We start from the raw sequence: 25,673 nt of genomic DNA, 5'->3' as shown, positions 1-25,673 counted from the left end.
TAACCAGATCCATATAGGCCGAAATTGCAAAGCTAAATAGTAATGTCTGAAATTGGGAAGATTCAGTCCACCTTTCTTGTACGGAGCCTGGAGTTTCAGAAGTTTTACTCTAGGTATTTTGCCTTTCCACAGAAATCCAGAAATCACTCTATTTAGTTCCTTAAAGTAAGATTTGGGAATGTTCAAGGGGAGACATTGAAATTTATATAGATATTTAGGTAAAATGTTCATTTTTATAACATTGACTCTGCCAATTAATGATAAGGGTAAATCTTTCCATTTTTGCATATCATCTTTCACTCTCTCCATAAGTATGGAGTAATTTTTTTTAAACATGTCATCATGAGTTAGATCAATATGAATACCTAAATATTTAAACCCATTAGTACACAGTGTCAGTGGTTTTGCTATATAATATACCTAACTGATCTGGTATATTAATAGGGAAAGCTTCACTCTTGTCATAATTTAATTTATAACAGATATATCACTGTATTCCTTAAATACATGTAGTAAAGGGGGAATAGAGAATTGTGGATTGGTCAGGTATACTAACAAATCATCAGCATATAGGGATAATTTGTGTTCATTGGTGCCAATTTTAATTCCCTTTATTACAGTATTGGACCTTATCGCAATAGCAAGAGGTTCAACAGCCAGAGCAAATAATAATGGCGATATAGGGCATCCTTGTCTACAGCCCCCAGACAGTGTAAAGGTGTTAGATATAATGCCATTGGTACATATCTGAGCTTTAGGGGAATTAAAGATAGTTTTTAAATGACCAATGAATTTAGACCCAAAGCTCATGGCTTCTAGTGTAACAAAAAGAAAAGTAAGTTCAATTCTGTCAAAAGCCTTTTTGGCATCCATAGACAGAAAAAACATTGATAATTTCTGCTTTTGTGCAATATTGATAATATGCAATAGCCTTCTAATATTATCAGAGCCTTGTCTATTCTTAACGAATCCTGTCTGATCTGGATGTATTAATTTGGGTATAACAGTTTCTAGTCTTAGGGCAAGCAATTTAGTTAGAACTTTATAGTCAACATTGAGTAGACTTAGCGGCCTATAAGACCCATATTTTTGCCTGTCTTTCCCTGGTTTAGGGAGTAGAGTTATTGTGGCCAATTCCAGGGAGTGTGGAAGTGTATCCGGTACATTTGTACAGATTATTACAGAGTTTATTGCACCTACATTTAATATCGTTTTCATCAAACTGCCAGTTTAATAATAATTGGCTCGACACAACCCGTGCCAGGGCAGAGCCTAGACAGAGCTTTCTTCTGTATACACATTCATTCTCGTGCTGTGAAATACTAATTTATCATATTAAATCATTTACGTGGCATCTGCTCTCACAACTTGCCAAACTTTGGCACACTTATTAGCCTACTTATTCAGCTGACCAACTCTCAATCTGTGTGCCGGAGGCTGCATGCTGCACTGGACAGCGTGGAGAGAATCTATTGTAGGCTAGGCCTACTGAAGCGCAGAGCAGAATTGATTCAAGGCCGGGTCAAGTCATCTTCATTTATATAGCGCTTTTACAATACAGATTGTTTCAAAGCAGCTTCACAGTGATAATAGGAAAATTAATAGACATAGTTTGTTTTGGCTTTACAGCAGCTCTAAGATAAAGTTTATCGAGCTAAAGATTTTTGATTCAAAAATCGAATCACTTTCGTTGTAAAAAAACATTAATTATTAACATGGGGGACGCTTAAATGACACCTTTTGAACCGAAAACAGAACAGAAACTTTTAATGCACTCTTGCCGTTCATTTACATGTTTAAAGGTAGACTATGAAATAACACTTTGAACAATAAAGCCAGAGTTGAATATATGTTTTTACGTAATGAACGTAATGAAGCCTCGTTTACTGAAATCACATGACTTTGACAGTTTGATACACGCTCCAAATCAATGATTTGAAACAAAAGATCCATAAAGCTTCGGAGCTTCATGATGCAGTGTTTCAAAATCGGCTATCACTAGGATTAACCTGTTCATTTCCTGGACTCTTGTGTTCTCTACGTGGATTTACCTCTGTTGTTTTGTTTAAATAAACTCTTATACTGCATCTAGATCCAACGTGCTATCTTTTAAAACAGCCACGTTGCAGAACACCAGACCAGACATGGATCCAGCAGTGAGACTTAAGCATCTCTGAAAAGGAGATTACAGTATAGAGGACTATGTACTGGACTTGTTCGATCTGGCTCATTTGACAAACAGAGACTCCAGAGTTTGCCGTGGTCCCTGAATCCAGCCTCGTATGCTATGAACTTCCTGTCTGTCCTGAAACGACCATGGAGGTCGTCCCTGAGTTTCTTGTCTGCCTCGAAATGACCACGGAGGTCATCAATGAGCTCCCTGTCTGCCTGGATGCGACCATGAATGTGGTTTCTGGGGTTTCTGTTTGCCTCGACATGACCATAGAGGTCGTACCAGAACTGTCTGTTTGCCTCAACGTGACCGCAGAGATCATCCCTGAACTTCCTGCCTGTATCAATGTGACTACAGAGGTGGCTCCTGGGATTCCTGTCTGCCTCGACATGACTGCAGAGGTTGTACCAGAACTGTCTGCACTGTTGTGGTGGTCATCTGGTCTGCCTTGGGGGTCTTCAAGCATGTCTGTCTGGCCACCTACGCAGCCTGCTCCACCCTGGTCATCAGCCTGGCCTGCTCCACCCTGGCCGCCTGTTCAGTCGTCTCAGCCCTGGCCACCTGTCCAGCCTGCTCCACCCTGGGAGCCTGTTCCTCCTGTTCCACTCTGGCCATCTGCCCAGCCTCAGTGTCCAGGCCTCCTTCCTCTCCATGGACCTGGCCCTCCATGTTAATTGTCTGGAGTTGTCCTTCTCGGATGTATCGTGTGATTTGTTTTAGTTCTTGTTGTTTCCTGTTATGGATTATCCTGTTCGTTGCCTGAACTTTTCTGTTCTCTATCTGGATTTACCTCTGTTGTTTTGTTTAAATAAACTTTTAAACTGCATCTGGATCCAACAAGCTATCTTTTAAAACAGCCAAGTTTCACTGTAATTTTAGGAAGATTCATACAATTGTTTCTACAAGGTTTATGATGCTTTTGGGAAATGTGGCCCTGTACGGTTTGTTCTGAGAGAGTGAAGAGTGTGTCATTGTTCTCTATAGGTTGAGTGATTGTGGTGTCACAGATGAAGGTTGTGCTGCTCTGACTTCAGCTCTAAGATTAAACCCCTCACACCTAAGAAAACTGAATATGTCTGGGAATAATCTAGGAGACTCTGGAGTGAAGCTATTTTCTACTGTACTGGAGAATCCTCACTGCAAACTGGAGTATCTGGGGTAAGATCATTTCTCTGATAGTCACATGATCTGTTGCTCAGAGAGACATATTTTTAAATAGTTCATGGTGAGACCAAAACTAAACTAATAAAATAATAAATAGTACACAAACAAATAAACTCTATCAATAAACATGATGATGAAAAAAGAGCTGCAGAAAGAGAAGTAAAATGAAGAATGTTAATTTGTGATAAGTCATGAGGAATCTCATTAAATTAACATATTTTCTGTCTCCATCTATATCACTGTTAGTGTGAACATGATTAGATGAATATTAGCTACATTATACATACAGAGATGCTTCATTAGTTATCTTTAAAACATATATGGGTTTCTGAGAAAGTGAAGAGTGTGTCATTGTTCTCTACAGGTTCTGGGATTGTGGTGTCACAGATGAAGGTTGTGCTGCTCTGACTTCGGCTCTGAGATCAAACCCCTCACACCTGAGATATCTGAATCTGTCTTTGAATAATCTAGGAGATTTGGGAGTAAAGCTGTTGTCTGCCATACTGGAGAATCCTCACTGTAAACTGCAGGATCTGTGGTAAGATCATATGTGACTCACACATGAAACTGTGTCACTGTGAATTTTGCAATTTCAATAATTCATAAAGTAACATTAAAATGGAATAAAATGCAGGGAAAACTATTATTACATTCATTAATTCAAATTACCATTCATCATTTAAAGGGTTAGTTCACTCAAAAATGATTTTTTTTTCAACCTTTTAGCCAATGGACTACTTGCACAACTACTTCCGCGTTCTACTTATTACGGTTCAGCGTTCAGCACATTTATATACAGAGAGCTTCTCATTAAAACGCAGATTATTACTACATTTTTGGGCTGCCAAATGTTTTATAAACAATTAAATCATATTCTCTGCATTAACATTAATTATCTTCAACCTGCTGAAATGTTCATTAATATATTTTGCTTCCAAATGCGCATTCTGAATAATAAATAAATATATTTTCCCACCGTCAAGTGCTTGTCTTCTCATTAGCATTGTTTTTCTCTTAGTCATCATATTTCATACCTGTTAATTTACATTTAAATGAAATTTAAACAAGCAGAAGAGCATACAAGACATGCACAAACAAACCAAGCTGACGATTAAACAGCAGTATAACCTTTAATATAATAATTAAAGCCCTGTAGTCAATTATTTTATCCCTTAAAACTCATCTTTGATCACCAAAATGACATTTTTAAAAAAGATTCAAGTGAAAAAAATTTCTTCATGCCTTAACTGGTAAAATGCCTTTGCAAAACGGTCTGAATCCAGTTGCATTTGTTTGAACTGCTCTCTCACTGAATCACCTGAAGCGATTTCTCAGTAAAACAGACAGTATCGAGTATTTTCCTCTGTAAACATGCACCAAATGGATGTTTGTCAATTTCGTTGCTGTTTGGAGTTTAAAAAAAAAGATGAAATCTTGCAGGCGCCCGTGCCTTTTCCGTACATGAAATAAATGCACATCCTTGAATGAGTGCGTATTTCCAGCGTATTTACTTGAAGTTATCAGGTAGGCTAAAATCTATGCTTTGCTCCATTCCAGAGGCGGCCAAAATCAGAATTTATAATGGACTGAATAGCTCTCTCAGAACTTAAACTGAAGAATTACTAAAACTAAAACTCAGAATACAACATAGATGACATATCACATGTTTAAACTGAGAAAATGTATCATTTTAAGGGAAAAATAAGTTGATTTTAAATTTCATGGCATCAACACATCTCAAAAAAAGTTGGGACAAGGCCATGTTTACCACTGTGTGGCATCCCCTCTTCTTTTTATAACAGTATGCAAACGTCTGGGGACTGAGGAGACAAGTTGCTCAAGTTTAGGAATAGGAATGTTGTCCCAGTCTAGTCTAATACAGGTTTCTAGTTGCTCAACTGTCTTAGGTCTTCTTTGTCGCATCTTCCTCTTTATGATGCGCCAAATGTTTTCTATGGGTGAAAGATCTGGATTGCAGGCTGGCCATTTCAGTACCCAGATCCTTCTTCTACGCAGCCATGATGTTGTAATTGATGCAGTATGTGGTCTGGCATTGTCATGTTGGAAAATGCAAGGTCTTCCCTGAAAGAGACGACGTCTGGATGGGAGCATATGTTGTTCTAGAACTTGGATATAACTTTCAGCATTGATGGTGCCTTTCCAGATGTGTAAGCTGCCCATGACACACACACTCATGCAACCCCATACCATCAGAGATGCAGGCTTCTGAACTGAGCGCTGGGTGGTCCTTGTCCTCTTTAGTCCAGATGACATGGCGTCCCAGTTTTCCAAAAAGAACTTCAAATTTTGATTCGTCTGACCACAGAACAGTTTTCCACTTTGCCACAGTCCATTTTAAATGAGCCTTGGCCTAGAGAAAATGCCTGCGCTTCTGGATCATGTTTAGATATGGCTACTTTTTTGACCTATAGAGTTTTAGCCGGCAACGGCGAATGGCACGGTGGATTGTGTTCACCGACAATGTTTTCTGGAAGTATTCCTGAGCCCATGTTGTGATTTCGATTACAGTAGCATTCCTGTATGTGATGCAGTGCCGTCTAAGGCCCCGAAGATCACGGGCATCCAGTATGGTTTTCTGGCCTTGACCCTTATGAACAGAGATTGTTCCAGATTCTCTGAATCTTTGGATGATATTATGCACTGTAGATGATGATAACTTCAAACTCTTTGCAATTTTTCTCTGAGAAACTCCTTTCTGATATTGCTCCACTATTTTTCGCCGCAGCATTGTAGGAATTGGTGATCCTCTGCCCATCTTGACTTCTGAGAGACACTGCCACTCTGAGAGGCTCTTTTTATACCCAATCATGTTGCCAGTTGACCTAATAAGTTGCAAATTGGTCCTTCAGCTGTTCCTTATATGCACATTTAACTTTTCCGGCCTCTTATTGCTACCTGTCCCAACTTTTTTGGAATGTGTAGCTCTCATGAAATCCAAATATATATATATATATATGTATATATATATATATATATATATATATATATATATGTAATTTATATATATATATATGTATATATATATATATATATATATATATATATATATATATATGTAATTTATATATATATAATTTAAAAAATATATAATGTAATTTTAAATTTTTTGAGAAATTAAAATAATACATATTAATCTGACTTTAAGTAGTTAGATTCACATATTAGTTCATGTAGATCCTGATGCCAGTGGTGTTAGGCTTCTTAGGGCAGGCCCCTGTGGGGTGGAGTGGTGTACACCTCAGTATACGGTGCCCGTGCCACTTTGTTGCCCTCAGGGGACTGATCTGCCAACCCCATCACTCACGGTGCTTTGGGCCGCAGCAGTTTCCAGCAAGCTTTTGATTCAGCGCTCACACAACGTTGCATCAGACTTTCACCCTCTGAATAAAATCTAAGGGCAGCCCCATACGGGATAGAGCAGTGTACACCTCAGTATACGGTGCCCGCCCCACTTCATTGTCCTTAGGGGGCCATACTGCCAACCCTGGCACCCTTGGTGCTTCAGGGCGCAGCAGTTTCCAGCAAGCTAAGACTCAGCATTCACACGACGCTGCATCAGGTTCGCACCCTCTGAGGAGGGCCGAAAAGCAGTCAAATGGGTTGTTTCCTGCTGGTGTGTTTCAGGTCACCAAGTATACCAGAGACCAGCCTTGAGAGGCTGGTTCCCTTTTGTGGATTTTCTGGCAGAGTTGAGACTTCTGCCAAATTTATCTCAATTGGCAGGCTCTGGTAATGGAAGAGAAAGTAAACTCTTTTGCGAAAGGAGCTATAAAATGGGTTCCTCCTCCCAGCAGAGAGTTAGGATTTTTACGGCCGCTACTAATTTGTTTCAAAGAAGAATGGAGGGTTACATCCTATATTAGATCTTAATCATTTGAATCATTCAGTCTGGAGACTTAGGTTCAAAATGTTGATGTTAAACCAGATCCAAGGACTGGTTTGTCATGATAGATCTAAAGGATGCATACTTCCATTTCTCCATCCTCAGTTCCTCAGGTTTGCTTTCAGGGGCAAAGTATACCAATATAAGGTTTTTCTATTCGGTCTAGCTCTGTCACCCCACACGTTCATGAAATGCGTAGATGCAGCTCTGGCCTCGCTCAGGCTGCAGGGCATACACATTCTGAACTGATTAGATGACTGGCTAATATAAGTGCAGTTGGAACAAATGGTCAGTTAGACATTGAGATGTCGTTCTTGCTCATATTAAAAATTTGGGGTTGTGGCTGAACGCCAAGAAGAGTGTGCTTTCTTCATTACAGAGAACCACCTTCCTGGGTGTGGTATGGATTCAGTGATGCTGTGGGCCGTTCTGTCGCCCACTTGTATAGCTGCAATATTTTCAGTCACAGATATAACTATGCCAGTCACTCACTGTAAAACAGTTTTCTAAAACTGTTGGGTCTGATGGCAGCTGCGTCCAACAGTGATACCTTTTGGCCTGCTGTACATGAGACCCTAACAGTGGTGGCTCAGGACCAAGGGTTTTCCCTGAGGGGAAACCCACTTCGTATGATCAGGATCATGCGGTGGTGTCTCCGCGCCTTGGTTATATGGAAGAAAATTTGGTTCCTGCCCCAGGGCCCTGTGTTAGGAGCTTAATATCATTGAGTCACTCTCATGATAGTTTCTCTCACAGGCTGGGGAGTGGTAATGGAAAGCCGAGTCATCATCTCTCGTGGCACATAAATTGCCTGGAGGTGATGGCATTCTTCAATGCGTTGAAGTTCTTCCTCCCAGACCTGAGATGTCATCGTGCTGTCTGGACAGACAATACATCGATGGTCTATTATATAAATCGACAGGGGGAGCTGCGTTCGCTCCCACTATGCAAACTGGCACACCAGATCCTCCTGTGGTCCCTGGGGATGATACTCTCCTCGAGAACAATCTTATTCCAGGGACCTAGAATATAAGAGCAGACATCCTGTCAAGACAGGGGCTGAGGCCAGGGGAATGGAGACTTCACCCCAAAGTGGTGAAGCTCATATGGGAGATTTATGACCACGAGGAAGTGGATCTTTCACGTCTCAGGATACGACGCACTGTCCACTGTGGTTATCCCTCACGCATCCAGCTCCTCTTGGACTGGATGCCATGGTACAGACATGGCCGAGGCTACATCTATACGTTTTTCCCCCAATTGTTCTGCTCCCAGGAGTTCTGGACAAAATTAGCCAGGAAGGGATAAGTCTACTGCTAGTAGAGCCTTACTGGCCAAGTCGGATATGGTTCTTGGACCTTGTATCTCTCCTCGACGGCTCTCCCTCTGAGATTCCAATCAGGAGAGACCTTCTATCTCAGGCAAAGGGCTTGATTTTTCACCCCGCCCAGAAGTATTGAACCTGTGGGTTTGGCCCCTGAGGGGGCCCAACTCATAGTACAGTCAGGTCCATAAATATTGGGACATCGACACAATTCTAATCTTTTTGGCTCTATACACCACCACAATGGATTTGAAATGAAACGAACAAGATGTGCTTTAACTGCAGACTTTCAGCTTTAATTTGAGGGTATTTACATCCAAATCAGGTGAACAGTGTAGGAATTACAATAGTTTGTATATGTGACTCCCACTTTTTAAGGGACCAAAAGTAATGGGACAATTGGCTGCTCAGCTGTTCCATGGCCAGGTGTGTGTTATTCCCTCATTATCCCATTCACAAGGAGCAGATAAAAGGTTTAGAGTTAATTTCAAGTGTGCTATCTGCATAAACTGTTGCTGTCAACTCTCAATATGAGATCCAAAGACCTGTCACTATCAGTGAAGCAAGCCATCATTAGGCTGAAAAAACAAAACAAACCCATCAGAGAGATAGCAAAAACTTTAGGTGTGGCCAAATCAACTGTTTGGAACATCCTTAAAAAGAAAGAATGCACCGGTGAGCTCAGCAACACCAAAAGACCACGGAAAACAACTGTGGTGGATGACCGAAGAATTCTTTCCCTTGTGAAGAAAACACCCTTCACAACAATTGGCTAGATCAAGAACACTCTCCAGGAGGTAGGTGTATGGGTGTCAACGTCAACAATCAAGAGAAGACTTCACCAGAGTGAATACAGAGGGTTCACCACAAGATGTAAACCATTTATGAGCCTCAAAAACAGGAAGGCCAGATTAGAGTTTGCCAAACAACATCTAAAAAAGCCTTCACAGTTCTGGAACAACATCCTATGGACAGATGAGACCAAGATCAACTTGTACCAGAGTGATGGGAAGAGTATGAGAAGAGTATGGAGAAGGAAAGGAACTGCTCATGATCCAAAGCATACCACCTCATCAGTGAAGCATGGTGGTGGTAGTGTCATGTGGGCATGTATGGCTGCTAATGGAACTGAAACACTGCCAAACACTGAAGTGTTTTGGGCAATATTATCTGCTCATATTCAGCCAAATGCTTCAGAACTCATTGGACGGCGCTTCACAGTGCAGATGGACAATGACCCGAAGCATACTGCGAAAGCAATTAAAGAGTTTTTTTAAGGGAAAGAAGTGGAATGTTATGCAATGGCCAAGTCAATCACCTGACCTGAATCCGATTGAGCATGCATTTTACTTGCTGAAGACAAAACTGAAGGGAAAATGCCCCAAGAACAAGCAGGAACTGAAGACAGTTGCAGTAGATGCCTGGCAGAGCATCACCAGGGATGAAACCCAGCATCTGGTGATGTCTATGCATTCCAGACTTCAGGCTGTAATTGACTGCAAAGGATTTGCAACCAAGTATTAAAAAGTGAAAGTTTGATTTATGATTGTTAATCTGTCCCATTACTTTTGGTCCCTTAAAAATTGGGAGGCACATATACAAACTGTTTTAATTCCTACACCGTTGACCTGATTTGGATGTAAATACCCTCAATTTAAAGCTGAAAGTCTGCAGTTATAGCACATCTTGTTCATTTCATTTCATCAATTGTGGTGGTGTATAGAGCCAAAAAGATTAGAATTGTGTTGATGTCCTAATATTTATGGACCTGACTGTATGTCAGATTAACTCCCTCGGGTCGGCGGTCACGCCGGCGATACCACTGCGTTTTTTTTCTTACCAGTGTGAAAGAGACTGTGAGATCAGTGTAAAAACAAAATGTTGTGCTTTTTGCAAAATAAAGAAAACTAACATGATGCGTGATCTCTCGTCTCCCTCTGAACGAAGTCCAATCTGATAGTTCTCAGAAAATGATCAGTAACTTTCTGAATACTAATCACAAAAATTTTTTTCTTATGTCTAAAATTTTTTTGAAATGTCAGGTTTTAAATAGTGTAAGTCAAATCGAAAACAAAAATTCTGTGTTTATGTAATCTGTATGAAAAGAGAGCCATGTCAGAAGTCCGTGATTCAGCTCATTATCCGCTAATGCATGAAAACACAGTATCCAGCGCTCACAATGATGACAATAAATAGTGAATAAATATTACTCCTCTGTATAGAAAATTGACAAACATATGAGAATCCATCAATATTTCTCCAAATGTGCATGCTTTTAAGCTAAAAGCCTATATGAAATGGAGGTAACATAATTGTTCAGACACTTTGCATCACAGAAATACAAAGTTTTTAAAGTATATAATAGAATACCATTATTTTAAATTGTAATAATATTTCACAGTATTGCTGTTTTTTCTGTATGTTTGATTTACACCATGATGAGCTTGAGATATGATAACAGAGGAGTTTTTTCACAGCCTACTTGACTGAAAGAACTCATTATTTATGCAGGTCATTAGAGCTCTTTATGCGATTCTTTTGTCTTCTCAGGTGAGAATCACTCATTATTCATGATGATTCACGCCTCCACGCATACTGTGTTTCTTGACCAAAGATGTTTTAGAAAATTTAAATCTCTCTATTGTTTTATATGAACAAGCAGGCAGCATAATTTTTACCTCATTTTGAAGCAAAAACTCTAGTCTACAACCTCCAATACCCAGAAGTCTTGTGAACACAGATTTAATATATATTTTTTGGCTTTATTTCAGTGACTTAAGTTTTTTGTTTTTTCAATAACATAAACGTTTATGAAAAGTAAAAAGTAGTTATGGAAAGTTATGAAAAGTTTATAAAAGTAGTAGAGACATCATTAAAGTATTCCATGTGATTGCAGTGGTTTAACCTCAGTTTTATGAAGCACATTAAAGTGCATTCTTTGTCCAAAAAAACAACTTTATTTATCACTTAATTTACAAAACATTAATCTCCAACGCATTCTCGCATCAACGTCTGGTCTCGCATCAACAACACACATGCGCCGTGGTGCTCTCGTACTGATAGTCACACTGAAAAACACACTTTGACATCAACATTCAGTCAATATTAACACAGTCCATTCATTTTAATTGTAAAATTGAAAATAACTGCTCCAATAGATTTATTATTCAATGCAGTTTCTCTGCAATGCTGTAAGGCCGAGACTCTGGCTGCAGGATGTTGGTTGGCCGTCAACTAGCAAGTTTTTTTTTTTTTTTTGTGTAGCAAGCATTTTTCTGAGGAGAGCTATGAGAATTTCTGTCTTTTTTGTCACTATCCATCTTTATTGTCAGTTCAAATGCATTTATAGTGTATGTATAAAAACATTTATACTTTTAAAGAAAAAAAAAAACTGATGGAATGCAGTGTATATACCTGTGTATCACGCAAATGCGTGCTTTGCATGGTGGGTAAACACACTACTGCCACTACTGATCATCAGATATCAGTAAGAGCGTGACTCGCAACAACACTCATGTAATGCCAAGTTGAGACTACAGGATTTTTTAGCCCAATTTGCAAGTTAAAGGATTAGTTCACTTTCAAATTAAAATGTCCTGATAATTTACTCACCCCAATGTCATCCAAGATATTAATGTCTTTCTTTCTTTCTTTCTTTCTTTCTTTCTTCAGTCAAAAAGAAATTAAGGTTTTTGATAAAAAACTTTTCAGGATTTTTCTCCATATAGTGGACTCCAATGGCCTCCAAACAGTTGAAGGTCAAAATTACAGTTTCAGTACATTTCAGCGGATAATGTTCAATAAACATTCAGATTTTAGTTATTCTAAGAGTTCTCAGGCGATAAGGGGAGGAAGAAAGATCTTTCTGAAGATGAAAAGCATGAAATGGTCCAATGTTGTGCAAAAGGCATGAAAACAACTAATACTGAATGGACATTATTGAATTATAAGATTTGTGAGTGATTTAGAGCACAGCAGAACTCGGTCAGATAAAGGCTTATTAATGAAAGTTCCTGTCAAAAAAATTAATTGAGCAGCAAACAGGTATTTGAAGCTTCTGGTGTCTCTGGAGTCTCAAGAAGCTCTCCATGCTGTCAGGTTGGGGTGGGTGGTGGAAGGAGCGAGGACTCAAATGCAGGGAAGGAAGGGCTTTATTAATAATAAAAATTGAAACAAAAACACAACAAAAACAACCCCGTGGGGGAAAACAGACTTGACCTTACTTGACTCGACTCGACTTGACAAAAGGAAACACATGGGGAGATACGACGACGAACCAGCACAGGACTGCAAACACAAGGAGAATAAGTAGGAGAGCAAACAAGGCAGGTAACGAGGGAGGACAGGTGGGGCAAATCAACCAATAATGAGGTAACAAGGTGGGTGGGGTCAAGACAATAGACATGAGAGCACATGGCACAAAGAAACACATGACAGACCAGGGCGGTACCGGCGGGACAGACCAGGGCGGCACCGGCGGGACAGACCAGGGTGGGACCGGTAGAACCATCCAGGCAGGCGCCGGCAGGCCCAGGGTCCTGGCAGAGGGCCAGGGCGAAGCAGACGGCTTGAGTGGCGCCGGCAGGGCAGACGGCTTGAGTGGCGCCGGCAGGGCAAGGCGCTCGTGTGGCGCCGACAGGGCAAGGCGCTGGGAAGGCGCCGGCAGGGCAGACAGCTGGGGTGGCGCCGGCAGGGCAAGGCGTTCGGGAGGCGCCGGCAGGGCGAGGCACTTGGATGGTGCCGGCAGGGCAGACGGCTTGAGTGGCGCCGGCAGGGCAGACGGCTTGAGTGGCGCCGGCAGGGCAAGGTGCTCGTGTGGCGCCGGCAGGGCAAGGTGCTCGTGTGGCGCCGGCGAACCCTGGCCCCACTCGATCCTGGGCTTGTGTCTCACCAGCCACGGATGTCCCAAGATGACCGGATGGAGTGCAGAACTAGAGATGAAAAATGACAACTGTTCAGTGTGATTACCGGATGTGATGACGGTTAACGGTTCTGTGGCGTGTGTGATGGTTTGTAACTTCTGTCCGTTGAGGGTGAGAACAGATATGGCATGTTCCAGGGGGTGAATAGGAATGTGCAGCCGTGTGGCCAAATTGTGGTCCATGATGCTGCCCTCCGCCCCCGAGTCGACCAGAGCCTGGCAGATGTGATGCCCCGATACCCATTGCAGTCTCACCGGGAGGAGCGTCGCAGACGAGAATTTCTCCAGTGAAAGACCACCCGACAGTAACCTCGGTCCTACTGTCGGGCTCTGCCTTTTACGAGACATTCCTTTAGAAAATGTCCCGCTCCACCACAGTATAAACACAGTCCCTTCTCTCTCCAGTGTAATCTCTCCTCCCGGGAGAGCCGAGCTCTACCCACCTGCATGGGTTCCAGATTGAACGGGGGGCCGACCGTGTTACCTCCGCTGGCTCCCGTTTCCTCCAGTTCTTCGAAGCGTGCTACTGGCCTCTTACGCTCCGTGCGTTCTTGTAAGCAGGCATCCACTTGTAGCGTGAGCTCAATAAGTCCGTTGAGACTGGTGGGCAAATCCAACGAGTAGATTTCCTGTTGAACACGGTCGGCCAACCCATGCAGGAACATATCCCACTGCGCCTCCTCGGTGGCCATCACTTTCTCGTCCTGATGATCCGTCCATTGAGCGCTCTTGCTCAAATATTCCTGAAGATCCGACGACCTTGCTGGATCCATTTTCAGGTCAGTTCATTCTGTCAGGAAATGAACACAGACAGAGGATCCAATTGCAAGTATAACAATATTTATTGACAGAATACGATGTACAATAACTTCACTCCAAATGGACAGCCGATGCATAGACTGAGACGTGCAGAGACAGTGGCGTGCAGAGTGGTGACGAGCTGGGTGGCGCAGGGCTGCAACGGGTATCAGAGACCATGTATAATCCAGCCCAGAAAGCAGGGCACGAAGGTGCCATGTACATCTGTCATGTACATTAACAGCTGAATTTGTGTTTGATGTTGCACTACAAATAGCTGTCACTGAGAATACTTATTTCTGTGAATAAGTATGAAATGGATGTGTGTAGTTTGCATCAGTTTAAGGTTTTCCAAACATAGTTATGAATGGATTTGGATGGATCACTGTGATATCTCTTGTTTTCACCCACTGCTGCTGATGTCCTGATGAATTTTTATGCAATCTCTCAGTCTCTGGCCAACCTTAGGAAGTAGTCTCTAGATAGTTGAAGGGCAGAAACTGCATGTGGACCAATGAGAAGTTATGTCCTTCCCAGGCTTGGTACAAGAGGTCTTCTTCTTGACCTCTAAGAGGTGTCTGGATGTTGTCCTTACATCTTTATCTGATGGTGTTGGACAGTTTGTTTGTGTTAGTCCACCAAGATCCAATTAAAATGTAGCAAACCTTTGTCCGCTGAGGGACAGAAGGGGGCCCGGCCATAAACTGGGCCCTGGAATGTGCTGTTCCCTAAAACACACACACAGACAGACACACACACACACACACACACACATAGTAAAACTCACATCCAACATGGGGATTTGTGCTTTTGTTTTGGTTTCTTTTTAATAATGAAGTCTCTGTTGATCTGAGAGAGTGAAGAATGTGTCATTGTTTTCTACAGGTTGTGGGATTGTGGTGTCACAGGTGAAGGTTGTGCTCCTCTGGCTTCAGCTCTGAGATCAAACCCCTCACACCTGAGACTACTGGATCTGTCTGGGAATAAACTTGGAGACTCAGGAGCGAAGGTGATTTCTGCTGTACTGGAGAATCCTTACTGTAAACTGGAGGATCTGTGGTAAGATCATCTCTACCATAAAGACTCGAAGTGAATAAGGATTATAGTGCATACAAAATATCCTTTGATGTTGACGTAGATTAATTAGTGGTCACTGTTAGATTTTGCTGTATTTGGCTGAGCTGTCTTTTGGGGGTGGCTCGCCAATGTATTAGATTTCTCTAATACATAAAATAAGTAAGGTTAACCAGAGTTCTTGTGGGGAGAAGAATTTATTGAAGGTAATAGTGTAAGGCAAGGCAAGGCAATTTTATTTGTATAGCACATTTCATACACAATGGTAATTCAAAGTGCTTTACATAAAGAATAATAATAAAAATAGAACATAAGGAATAGAAATAACAGTAAAAACAGATAATTTTGCTATCTGGATGGAAGAGCTAGGAAGTCTTAGGGAGTTTTGTTGTTGTTGTTGTTGTTGTTGTCCGTCAGAGTGGATCTAAACGGATCTATCCATCAGAGCGGATCTGAATGGATCTTCCTCACACAACAGGACTGCTACCTGTTAAGGCACTTCAAACTGATAAACAAAGTTTCAATCTCCCCTTTTGCCAAGACACCTCAAACTGCGCCACACAGCCCTAATCCCCCTTCCGGAGATATCTTATCTATGCAACACAGTTCCCCTTTGGAAATTTCCCCCTTTGGAAAGTGTTCTGAGTGTAGCACAGTTCTTCAGCATTGTCAGCGTGTAGGCCTTCAAAAGATCTTTGTCTGTGGGACAGAACTTTATACACAAAAACAAAAGGGCTACAAAAAATAGAACACTTTTAGGACCTCCCACAGGAGATCGATCTACCCTGCAATCTACTCTGAGCAATGCTGTTTCTTTGTCATTCACACCATCAGTTGCTGTGGGCTATACGTCTTTATGGGCCATTTGGTTCACACCTTTACAAACACAGACAGAGTTGATTGCATCTGAGGCACAATCACAATGTAAATGCATCTAACTAAAGATAATGAAAATACACATAATCTTCACATAACTTTCAATATAATTTTCAATACCATGGGGATATTGTATACTGTCATATAGATATTATAATATCTCAATTTTTGTCCATTCATTTTGTCAAGGTTATCATTATTTTCAAGCTTCAAAAAGCACAAGACTCATTGTAACAGTAATCCATTTGAATGGAGCGGTTTAATTCAAGACTTCTGAAGACACACGTCCACTTTTGTCACAGACACGCCAGGCTCTACACTCACCCAATCACTACGCACTCCCTCTCCTGAGTATTAACAAGCCACACCTGACACTCATCAGCACCAGTCATCACAGCAGCATAAAATACACTCCAGAGCATTCAGTCACTGTCCGGTCTCGTTAATGCATACCTACCTGCTATGCTTACCTCACAGACTCTTCTAACGTCTACTTACCTGTCTTCAGCGTTCTCCTCGTCTCCAGTGAGTGACATTGTGTCTCGTCTGCTCCACGCCTGCCTGCATCCATGTTCCCTGGGAAAGATAAAGACAAGTATCAGATCCAGTATCATCTACAGTCACGAACTTAACCTGCTTTCACTCACCTGCACTCTGCCCAACATCTCTGGTTGTTTAATAAACTCATATTAACTATATCTGTGTCTCTGTCCCCTTCTGTACGTAACAGAAGACCGGACCAACACCGTCAAAACAACCAAGATGAGCAATCTGGATCCAGCACCTCCAGCGACCACTTCCGCATTCACCGCTGCATCTCCTTCACCATCTGCGGTCGCCAGTCTCATGGCCAAACAGGCGCCCTTCACTGGCTCGGCGGAGAACGGATTCCTTCTGCAGTGTTCGCTGGTCCTGGAAATGCAACCGCACTTGTATCCCGACGACAGTACTAAGGTGACTTTCATAATCTCTCAACTCGACGATAAAGCTCTTCGTTGGGCTGAACCACTCTGGACACAGAAAAATCCTGTTGTAAAGTCGTTGTCAAGCTTCATTAACAATTTCAAGGAAGTTTTCGGGAAACCAGCTTGGGATTCAACTATCAGTGAGAGATTATGCAAATTGAAACAAGGTCTAATGTCTGTGTCTGATTATGCCCTCCAGTTTCGAACCCTAGCCGCAGCAAGTGGTTGGAATGAACAAGGCCTTATTACCACCTATCGTCAAGGCCTCGATCCACGTGTGTGGGGTTGCATCTCGCTGCATACGAGGATTCCATTGGGCTCGAGAAATTCATCCAGTTATCCATCAGATTCGCCACTCGTATGCAGCTGTGTCTTGAAGAGCACCAGGGCCAGCCGTTGTTCCCATCTATCCACCGCCAGCCAGAATCCGTCAGCCATCCAGAACCAGCCTGCGAACCCATGCAAATTGAGAACTCACGTCTTTCGTCTGCTGAGCGACAGAGGAGGCTGACCCAGAATCTCTGTCTATATTGCGGCTGTGCTGGGCATTACATCTTTAAATGCCAGTGGTTGCCATAGGTCGCACTCGTCCAGTGCAACCTATGGTGAGTGTTATCATGCCTACGTTGAATAAGATGAAACCCCTCACTATTGTTGTAAACCTTACTGCTGCCGACTTCTGTCTTCCAGTCAATGCCCTCCTCGATTCTGGGTCAGCTGGAAACTTCATCTCCGGAGCCCTCTGTCGCCAGCTCCAACTCAAGACTGCCGCCATGCCGAAGGTATACCAAATCCACTCGGTAACTGGAAAACCAAGTAACAATCTTCGTCAAGTTTGTTACAAAGTGGGACCTCTCCACCTCCAAGTTAGTACTCTCCACACGGAGGAAATCCACCTGCTGGTTCTGGAGGAGTCAACGGCAGACGTGATTCTAGGGTGCCCCTGGCTTGAGCAGCACAACCCCATCATCTCCTGGAGGACAGGAGAGATCCTGAAGTGGGGTAACCAATGTTTTAATGACTGTTTTCCTGAGTTTCCTGTTCCAAGTCTTCCAAGTTCTGAAGAAATCCAAGTCTATGCTACTTCTGTGGAAAGTCCACTCGAGAAACGTTCAACGGACATGCCTGCCTGTTACTCCCACTTCAGAGATGTCTTCTGTCCTAAAGAAGCCTCCAAGCTGCCTCCTCATCGGCCATGGGACTGCGCAATCGACCTTATCCACGGTGAGCCAGTGCCCAGAGGGAAGATATACTCCCTATCCATCCCGGAGGAGAAGGCCATAGAGGAGTACATAAGCGAAGCACTGTCACAAGGCTACATATGCCTGTCTACTTCCCCTGCTGCTTCAAGTTTTTTCTTCATGGCGAAGAAAGACGTAGGCTTGCGGCCCTGCATCGATTACAGAGCTTTGAACAAAATCACCGTAAAATTCAGGTACCCACTTCCTTTCTTCCCATCAGCATTGGAACATCTAGGTGGTGCCACGGTGTTCACCAATTTGGACCTCCACAGTGCCTATAACCTCATCAGAATACATGAGGGGGACGAGTGGAAGACAGCTTTCGTGACCCCTACTGGCCACATCTTGTCATGCCATATGGACTTGTCAACACCCCCTCCGTATTCTAAGACTTCATGCATGAGGTGCTCCGGGAATTCCTGCACAAGTCAGTTCTGGTCTACATAGATGACATCTTGATCTACTCCCGGAGTATGGCCGACCATTGCCGCCACATTGCGGAGGTCCTCCAATGCCTGAGGGACTACCATGTGTTTCTCAAAGTCAAGAAGTGTACCTTTCACCAGCCCTCAGTGCAGTTTTTGGGTTACAACATTGATCGCAGTGGCGTCCGCATGGACAAGAGGAAGGTAAGTGCTGTCAAAGACTGGCCCATTCCCACATCCGTGAAAGAGTTACAAAGGTTCCTGGGTTTTGCAAACTTCTACCGCAGATTCATCCAAGGTTACAGTTCTATCAACAGTCCGCTTACAAGTCTTCTCAGGAATAAGCCCAAGTCTCTGTCCTGGACTCCAGCAGCCACGCAAGCCTTTGACACACTCAAGACAGCGTTTACGACCGCTCCCCTCCTGGCTCACCCTTATCCAGATCTCCCTTTAGTCGTCGAGGTGGACGCCTCAACCACAGGAGTGGGAGCGGTCTTATAATACAGCAGCAATCCATGTGCCTTCTTCTCCCGCAAGCTCAACCCGGCAGAGGTCAACTATGACATCGGGAAGCGGGAGCTTCCATTGCCTGGACTGCCAACGGCAATGGAGACCGTAGAGCTAATGTTCAACTATGTGTTCAGATACTATGGACTGCCCGAAGATATTGTATCTGACCGTGGATCGCAATTCACCTCAATAGTATGGAGATCCTTCTTCAAGCTCCTAGGTCTGACCATAAGTCTCTCCTCTGGCTACCATCCCCAGACGAACGGGCAGACGGAGAGGAAGATTCAGGAGATCGGCCATTTCTGGGTTGGGCCAAGTACGCCCAGAACTCTCTCCGTCAGTCCACCACTGGTCTTACTCCCGTCCAGTGCGTACTCGGCTACCAACCCCCACTGTTCCCCTGGAACATCCCTGCAGTGGATTACTGGTTCCGGGAGAGCGAGAGGGTCTGGGACTCAGCTCATCTCCAACTCCAGCGAGCCCTACGCAGGCGCAGGACAGACATCCTAACCGACCAGCTCCTCGTGGCAGGGGCTGACCACCACGACGTTGGGGTCCACGGTCCTCAGGAGCGGGCCTTGGGGGGGTCACTACGCACTCCCTCTCCTGAGTATTAACAAGCCACACCTGACACTCATCAGCACCAGTCATCACAGCAGCATAAAAGACACTCCAGAGCATTCAGTCACTGTCCGGACTCTTCTAACATCTACTTACCTGTCTCCAGCGTTCTCTGTTATTTCTAGTTTCTCCTCGTCTCAAGTGAGTGTCATCGTGTCTCGTCTGCTCCACGCCTGCCTGCATCCACGTTCCCTTGGAAAGATAAAGACAAGTAACAGATCCAGTATCATCTACAGTCATAAACTTAATCTGCTTTCACTCACCTGCACTCTGCCCTCCATCTCTGGTTGTCTAATAAACTCATATTAACTATACCTGTGTCTCCGTCCCCTTCTGTACGTAACAACTTGTTTGATGAACAGATTTTAATTTTTACATATTTAAACATTGATTAATTGCCATTACAATAATCTCACTTAAACATTTGTTAACTCTGTGTCTTTGTCCTTACAATAGGGCAACTTTGTTGCAATAGCTTACATGCAGCACAAGGAAGATTGATTTTAAACTTGATTTCAAATTGAAATTAATTTACAAAAAAGACAAGTAAACATTAAAAAATTATAAAAAAAAAAAAAAAAAAAAATTAATTTGAGGAATTCAGAATTCCAACACTGAATTTTTATATACAGTGTGTTTTAAGAGCCATATAATATGTTGTTTATTTAAATAAATCAAACATCAGAGGGGTTTGACCTGTAATGTCTGTACAATGTAGTGATGCAGTTAGACAGACTAGGTTATTTACATGTACAAATCATACAAATGCCCCATTATGAAACATTTCTAACATTGTAAAGAAATTAAAGAGCCACCTTTGATTTGACTTTCTGGTGAATTTCACTTAAGGCCAATAAGATTTACTGCATCATTTTCATTGGTCAGGCATGGAGGTCTATTCTTATTGATTGATAACTTTTGACAACGTTTTATATAGGAGCAAAGAGAATTAAAGGGATAATTAACCCAAAAATGAATATCTGCTGTTGATATACTCACCCTCAGACCATCAGAGATGTAGGTGACTGTTTTTCTTCAGTAGAACAGTAAAGAAGATTTTTAGCTGAAACCGTCGTCCTTGCTGATCAGATACTGGTGCTGGATTATTTATTTACATGTCATTATAATATGTGTACTATTCATCATTTTAAATATAATGGTTATCACCAATACCAGTGTATTGTGACACCTAATTAACACGATATTTCATTTTTAAATATCATGATTATCATCAATACTGGCATATCGTGACACCTCTAGCCTGAACAAATAAGAATTTAATTAAAACACTGATAAAGTCAATTAGTAAACTAAAACGTAATAATTCCCCAAAATACCAAGAAATAAATCGCTGCAATATGAAGGAAAAACAATTATTAATTTAACAAGATTGACACTGAATAAACTCTCAACAAAATAACACGAGCACCTCAGAATGCTGTTGAAACCACACAATCAGTTGCTGATGTGCAGATACCAGTGTCATCATATGATTTGTAAATATAATCACATGAATTCATGTTACTTATTTAAAACAATTTTTAATTATTATTATTATAACAGTTATACGAAAAATACATTGTGATACATTAATTATATTGGTTTATTAGTAAATGTTATTTTGTTTAACTTTGCTCATATATATTTTATGGTATATCACCTACAAGGAAGTGACAGAAATTAACTTTACATTTAGAGCCAATATTTGACCTCTTATATTGATTTCCAGGGACATTTTGTAACCATTTTCAAACCAAAAGGAAATTTTTAACCATGTTAACCCTCTGGGGTCTGAGGATTTTTGGGGCCCTGGAGAAGTTTTGACATGCCCTGACATTTGTGATTTTTTCAGTTGTTCATAAACATATTAATGACAAAAGTGTCATTACACTGTATTCAGCACAAAGTAGGCTACAATAATATTTGAGGAACATGTATGTACATGTTTTTTTTTTTTTTTTTTTGAAGGAATAATGTTTATGCATGGTTATTGAAAAAACAAAAAACTTAAGTCACTGAAATAAGGCCAAAAATATATATATTGAAACTGTGTTCACAAGATTTATGGGTATTGGAGGTTGTAGACTTGAGTTTTTGCTTCAAAATTATATAAAAATTATCCTGCTTACTCGTTCATATAAAACAATATATTGATTTACATTTTTAATATACTTTTTGTCAAGAAACACAGTATGCATGGAGGCATGAATCATCATGAATAATGCTGTGATTTGCACCTGAGAAGACAAAAGATTCGCATAATGACCTGAATTATCCGCATAATAATGAGCTCTTTCAATCAGGTAGGCTATGTGGAAAAAAACCCTCTGTGATCATGCTGATAACAGGATTAATGTCCACTCTTGACAAAAAACATGATTTTTGTGATCTCATACATGCACGTGTTATTGCACATCATGTAAAGAAAATTTTGTATAGGCCTTTGTTAAATTACGGTACCAGTCAAAAGATTGGACGCATTACTAATGTTTTTTTTAAAAAGTCTCAAGTCTCTAACTGTCACAGACACGTCAGGTTCCACCTCCTTCCAATACCCATGCACACAATCACCAGAGTACTAATCGCCGCCACCTGCACGTCATCAATTCAGCAATCACCACCACCTTAAAAACCCCACACTCACACACAGTCACTGTCCGGTCTCGTTCGTACCATATCTCCATGTGTACTTACCTTAAGGACTCCAATCTGCTACTTACCTGCCTCCAACATCTCCAGTGTCTCCAGTCTTCCTCGTGTGCTTCTCCAACTGTGTGTGAGTGTTCCCAGTCTCCAGTCTCCAGCGTGCTTCTCCATATTCCACCTACAATCAACAAAAGGACAGTATCAATTCGTCTATCTACATACCAAGCTTCTAACATTGCCATATACTCACCGTTATCTCTGCTGATATCAATAAAACATTGTACTTGCTTTTACATCTGCCTCCGAGCCGTCTCTGTTGTAACACTAACCAAATAATGGTTTTCTATTTTAATATACTTTAAAATATAATGTATTTCTGTGATGCAAAGCGTCTTAATTCCTACCTCTATGGCATTTCATATAGGCTACTATATTTGTTATATAGCCTACATGTTAATGTGCAGTTGACAAACTATATATCATTAAAAAGATCCAAGATTCAAGCTTCACATTTTGACCTCTGTTTTACTCTTAAAATCTTATATTGACCATAATTTCTTAATATGTTTAAAACCATGCACATTTGGAGAAATATTGATGGATTCTCATATGTTTATGTCAATTTTCTATACAGAGGAGTAATATTTATTCAGTATTTATTGTCATCACTATGAGCGCTGGAAATTTAGTTTTCAATTCATACTTGCAGCCGGAGAGCACTCTGTGCACCTTTAGTTCACAAATATCTCAGTAAAAGAACAGGCATATATCATGTGACATTCCAGGAACTAACAGAGGCTTCCAGAGATCACTAACCATGGCTATAACATGCAGATAAACACTTTTCAAGACAATAAATACACGACTGAGATGATGTATACATGTATTGCCTCAGAATTTGTGTCTGAATAACGCTCACTCCGTGGGCGTGGCCGCGGCCGCATTAGCGGATAAAGAGCTGAATTATGGGCATCTGACGTGTCTCTTTTCATACAGATTACATAAACAGTGAATTTCTGTTTTCGATTTGACTTACACGATTTAAAAACTGACATTTCAACGTTTCTTTAGACATATGTCTAATTTTTTTGTGATAAGTATTCATTAAGTTACGGTTCATTTTCTGAGAACTATCAGATTGGACTTTGTTTAGAGGGAGTCGAGAGATCACGCATCATGTTTGTTTTCTTTATTTTACAAAAAGCACAACATTTTGTTTTTACTCTGAGTGTACACAAATAAAAGAAGATATTTCACAGATTAAAATGGTGTATAACTCTTAATTGTATGTGCAACATTGACAGAGTATTTTGAGTCTCTTTCACACTGGTAAGAAAAAAACCGAGGTGGTGTCACCGGCGATACCTCCGACTTGAGGGAGTTAATGTTCACTACCAGTCAAAAGTTTGGAAACATTACTATTTTTAATGTTTTTGAACGAAGTCTCTTATGCTCATTAAGGCTGCATTTATTTCATAATAAATACAGAAAAAAACAATAATATTGTGAAATATTATTACAGTTTAAAATGATGGTTTCCATTCAGTTGGTCCTGTTCGACGTACGAAGGACAGACCGACATATAGGAATCTTGCTAGAGAGGCCAATCTGCTTTGAGTGTAACTAAAACAAGCCAATGCACATTGGCATGCAATCATATGCAGCAGTTGCTCACCTTTTCTACGACGAGTCAAAACAGCTCTTCACACTCTCTTCAAATGCAGGCGGACAGCATAGCAGTGGGTTCGAGTCCTCTCTTTCTTTTTCTTTTTTTCTTTTTTTTTTTTTTTGCTTATTTGAGCAAAGCTGTTCCCAGCTGTAAAAAAGCTGTTTTTGGTGCGCATTGGAGTGCTGAATAGCTGTTCTCACAGCTGGTAAGAGTAGCATCTTCAAAGAGAGGAGAGCACACGACAGGTTGCGCACAATCCCTGTCTGTGTTGCCGCAGCCGTTCTCCTGCATGCTTCAGCACTTTTAAAGAGCAAGTCCCTGAAAGAGCTTACTTAAGAAGAGCTTGCGTCTTTTTAAAGATGACATTCTACTTGTGTGTTTCTGGATGCGGTTGTTACCTGGCACCGAGGGAAGGTCACGATCGCTGCATCACGTGTCTGGACTTAAAGCACGCTGAGGCAGAGTCATGTACCCATTGTGGGAAGATGTCCATTTCGGAGTTGCGATCGAGACTCGACTTCCTGTAAAGGGGCGGAGTCCCAGTGCCGCTGCCTCGTTCCAATCCTCCTCAGAGGGTTGCTTCGGGTAGCGACACTGGTGATCTGAGGATTACAGTGAGCGCGCTTCCTTCGGGGAACCAACCCCCTAGGAACCCTCACTCCTCCTGCACTCCGCAGCCAGTAGAGCTGCCGGGGGAGCACAGTGGGCCATCTCAAAGGTGTGCACCATCCGTATCCTTCTGAGCTCCCCCTGATGACCGGTTGTCAATAGCTGCATCGCAGGGTGAGCCAGATTTTTCTGGCGATGACGAGTCGGCGCAGTTGCCTCCTTCGGGAACTGTAACTGTGCCCGTTTCAGATCCGGAGATGATGGCTGTGCTTTCCTGGGCCACCAACACGGTCGGGCTCGTGTGGAATCCTCCACCATGTCCCGAGCCCTCGCGGTTTGACGGTTGGTATCTCGGGGTGGCACGTGCTGGTTCTCAGGCACCAACCCCGGTTCCTTTCTTCCCGGAGGTGAATGAAGAACTCACCGGTATGTGGATGGCACCTTTTACTGCCCAAAACCATTCCGGTGGGTCCTCCTCCCTCATCACCCTTAATGGCGGTGCAGAGAAGGGTTATATGTGCATCCCCCCTGTGGAACGGGCCGTTGCTATGCAACTCTGCCCTAATTCCACCTGGCAGGGGGAGCCGTCTCTCCCTACCTGGGCCTGTAAGCACTCATTGAATCTTACCGGCAAGGCTTACCAGGCCTGCAGGGAAGCCGCTTCCACCCTACACGTTATGGCGTTGTAGGACTTCGCCTATTTATTAGCTCAATTAAGTATAAAGAGGGGTAATTAAGTTACAAGGAATAAGA

The 25,673-nt window shown here is 42.1% G+C and overlaps 1 protein-coding gene across 3 annotated transcripts in view; it reads left to right on the top strand.

The window, feature by feature from the left end:
- The window catches only part of LOC125280424 (NACHT, LRR and PYD domains-containing protein 3-like), an 82,841-nt gene that overhangs the window by 32,037 nt on the left and 25,131 nt on the right, over nt 1-25,673 (top strand). For all 3 annotated transcript variants that reach the window (XM_048210961.1, XM_048210962.1, XM_048210963.1), the window contains exons 7-9: nt 3,158-3,331; nt 3,702-3,875; nt 15,170-15,343. In XM_048210961.1, coding sequence (XP_048066918.1) covers nt 3,158-3,331; nt 3,702-3,875; nt 15,170-15,343 — 522 coding nt within the window. The remainder of the gene's footprint in view (nt 1-3,157; nt 3,332-3,701; nt 3,876-15,169; nt 15,344-25,673) is intronic.

Source organism: Megalobrama amblycephala, linkage group LG12, assembly GCF_018812025.1.
Source record: "Megalobrama amblycephala isolate DHTTF-2021 linkage group LG12, ASM1881202v1, whole genome shotgun sequence".
NCBI lineage: Eukaryota > Metazoa > Chordata > Actinopteri > Cypriniformes > Xenocyprididae > Megalobrama > Megalobrama amblycephala.
Note: the sequence above shows the minus strand (reverse complement) of the source record. Positions and strands in the feature narration are given on the sequence as shown.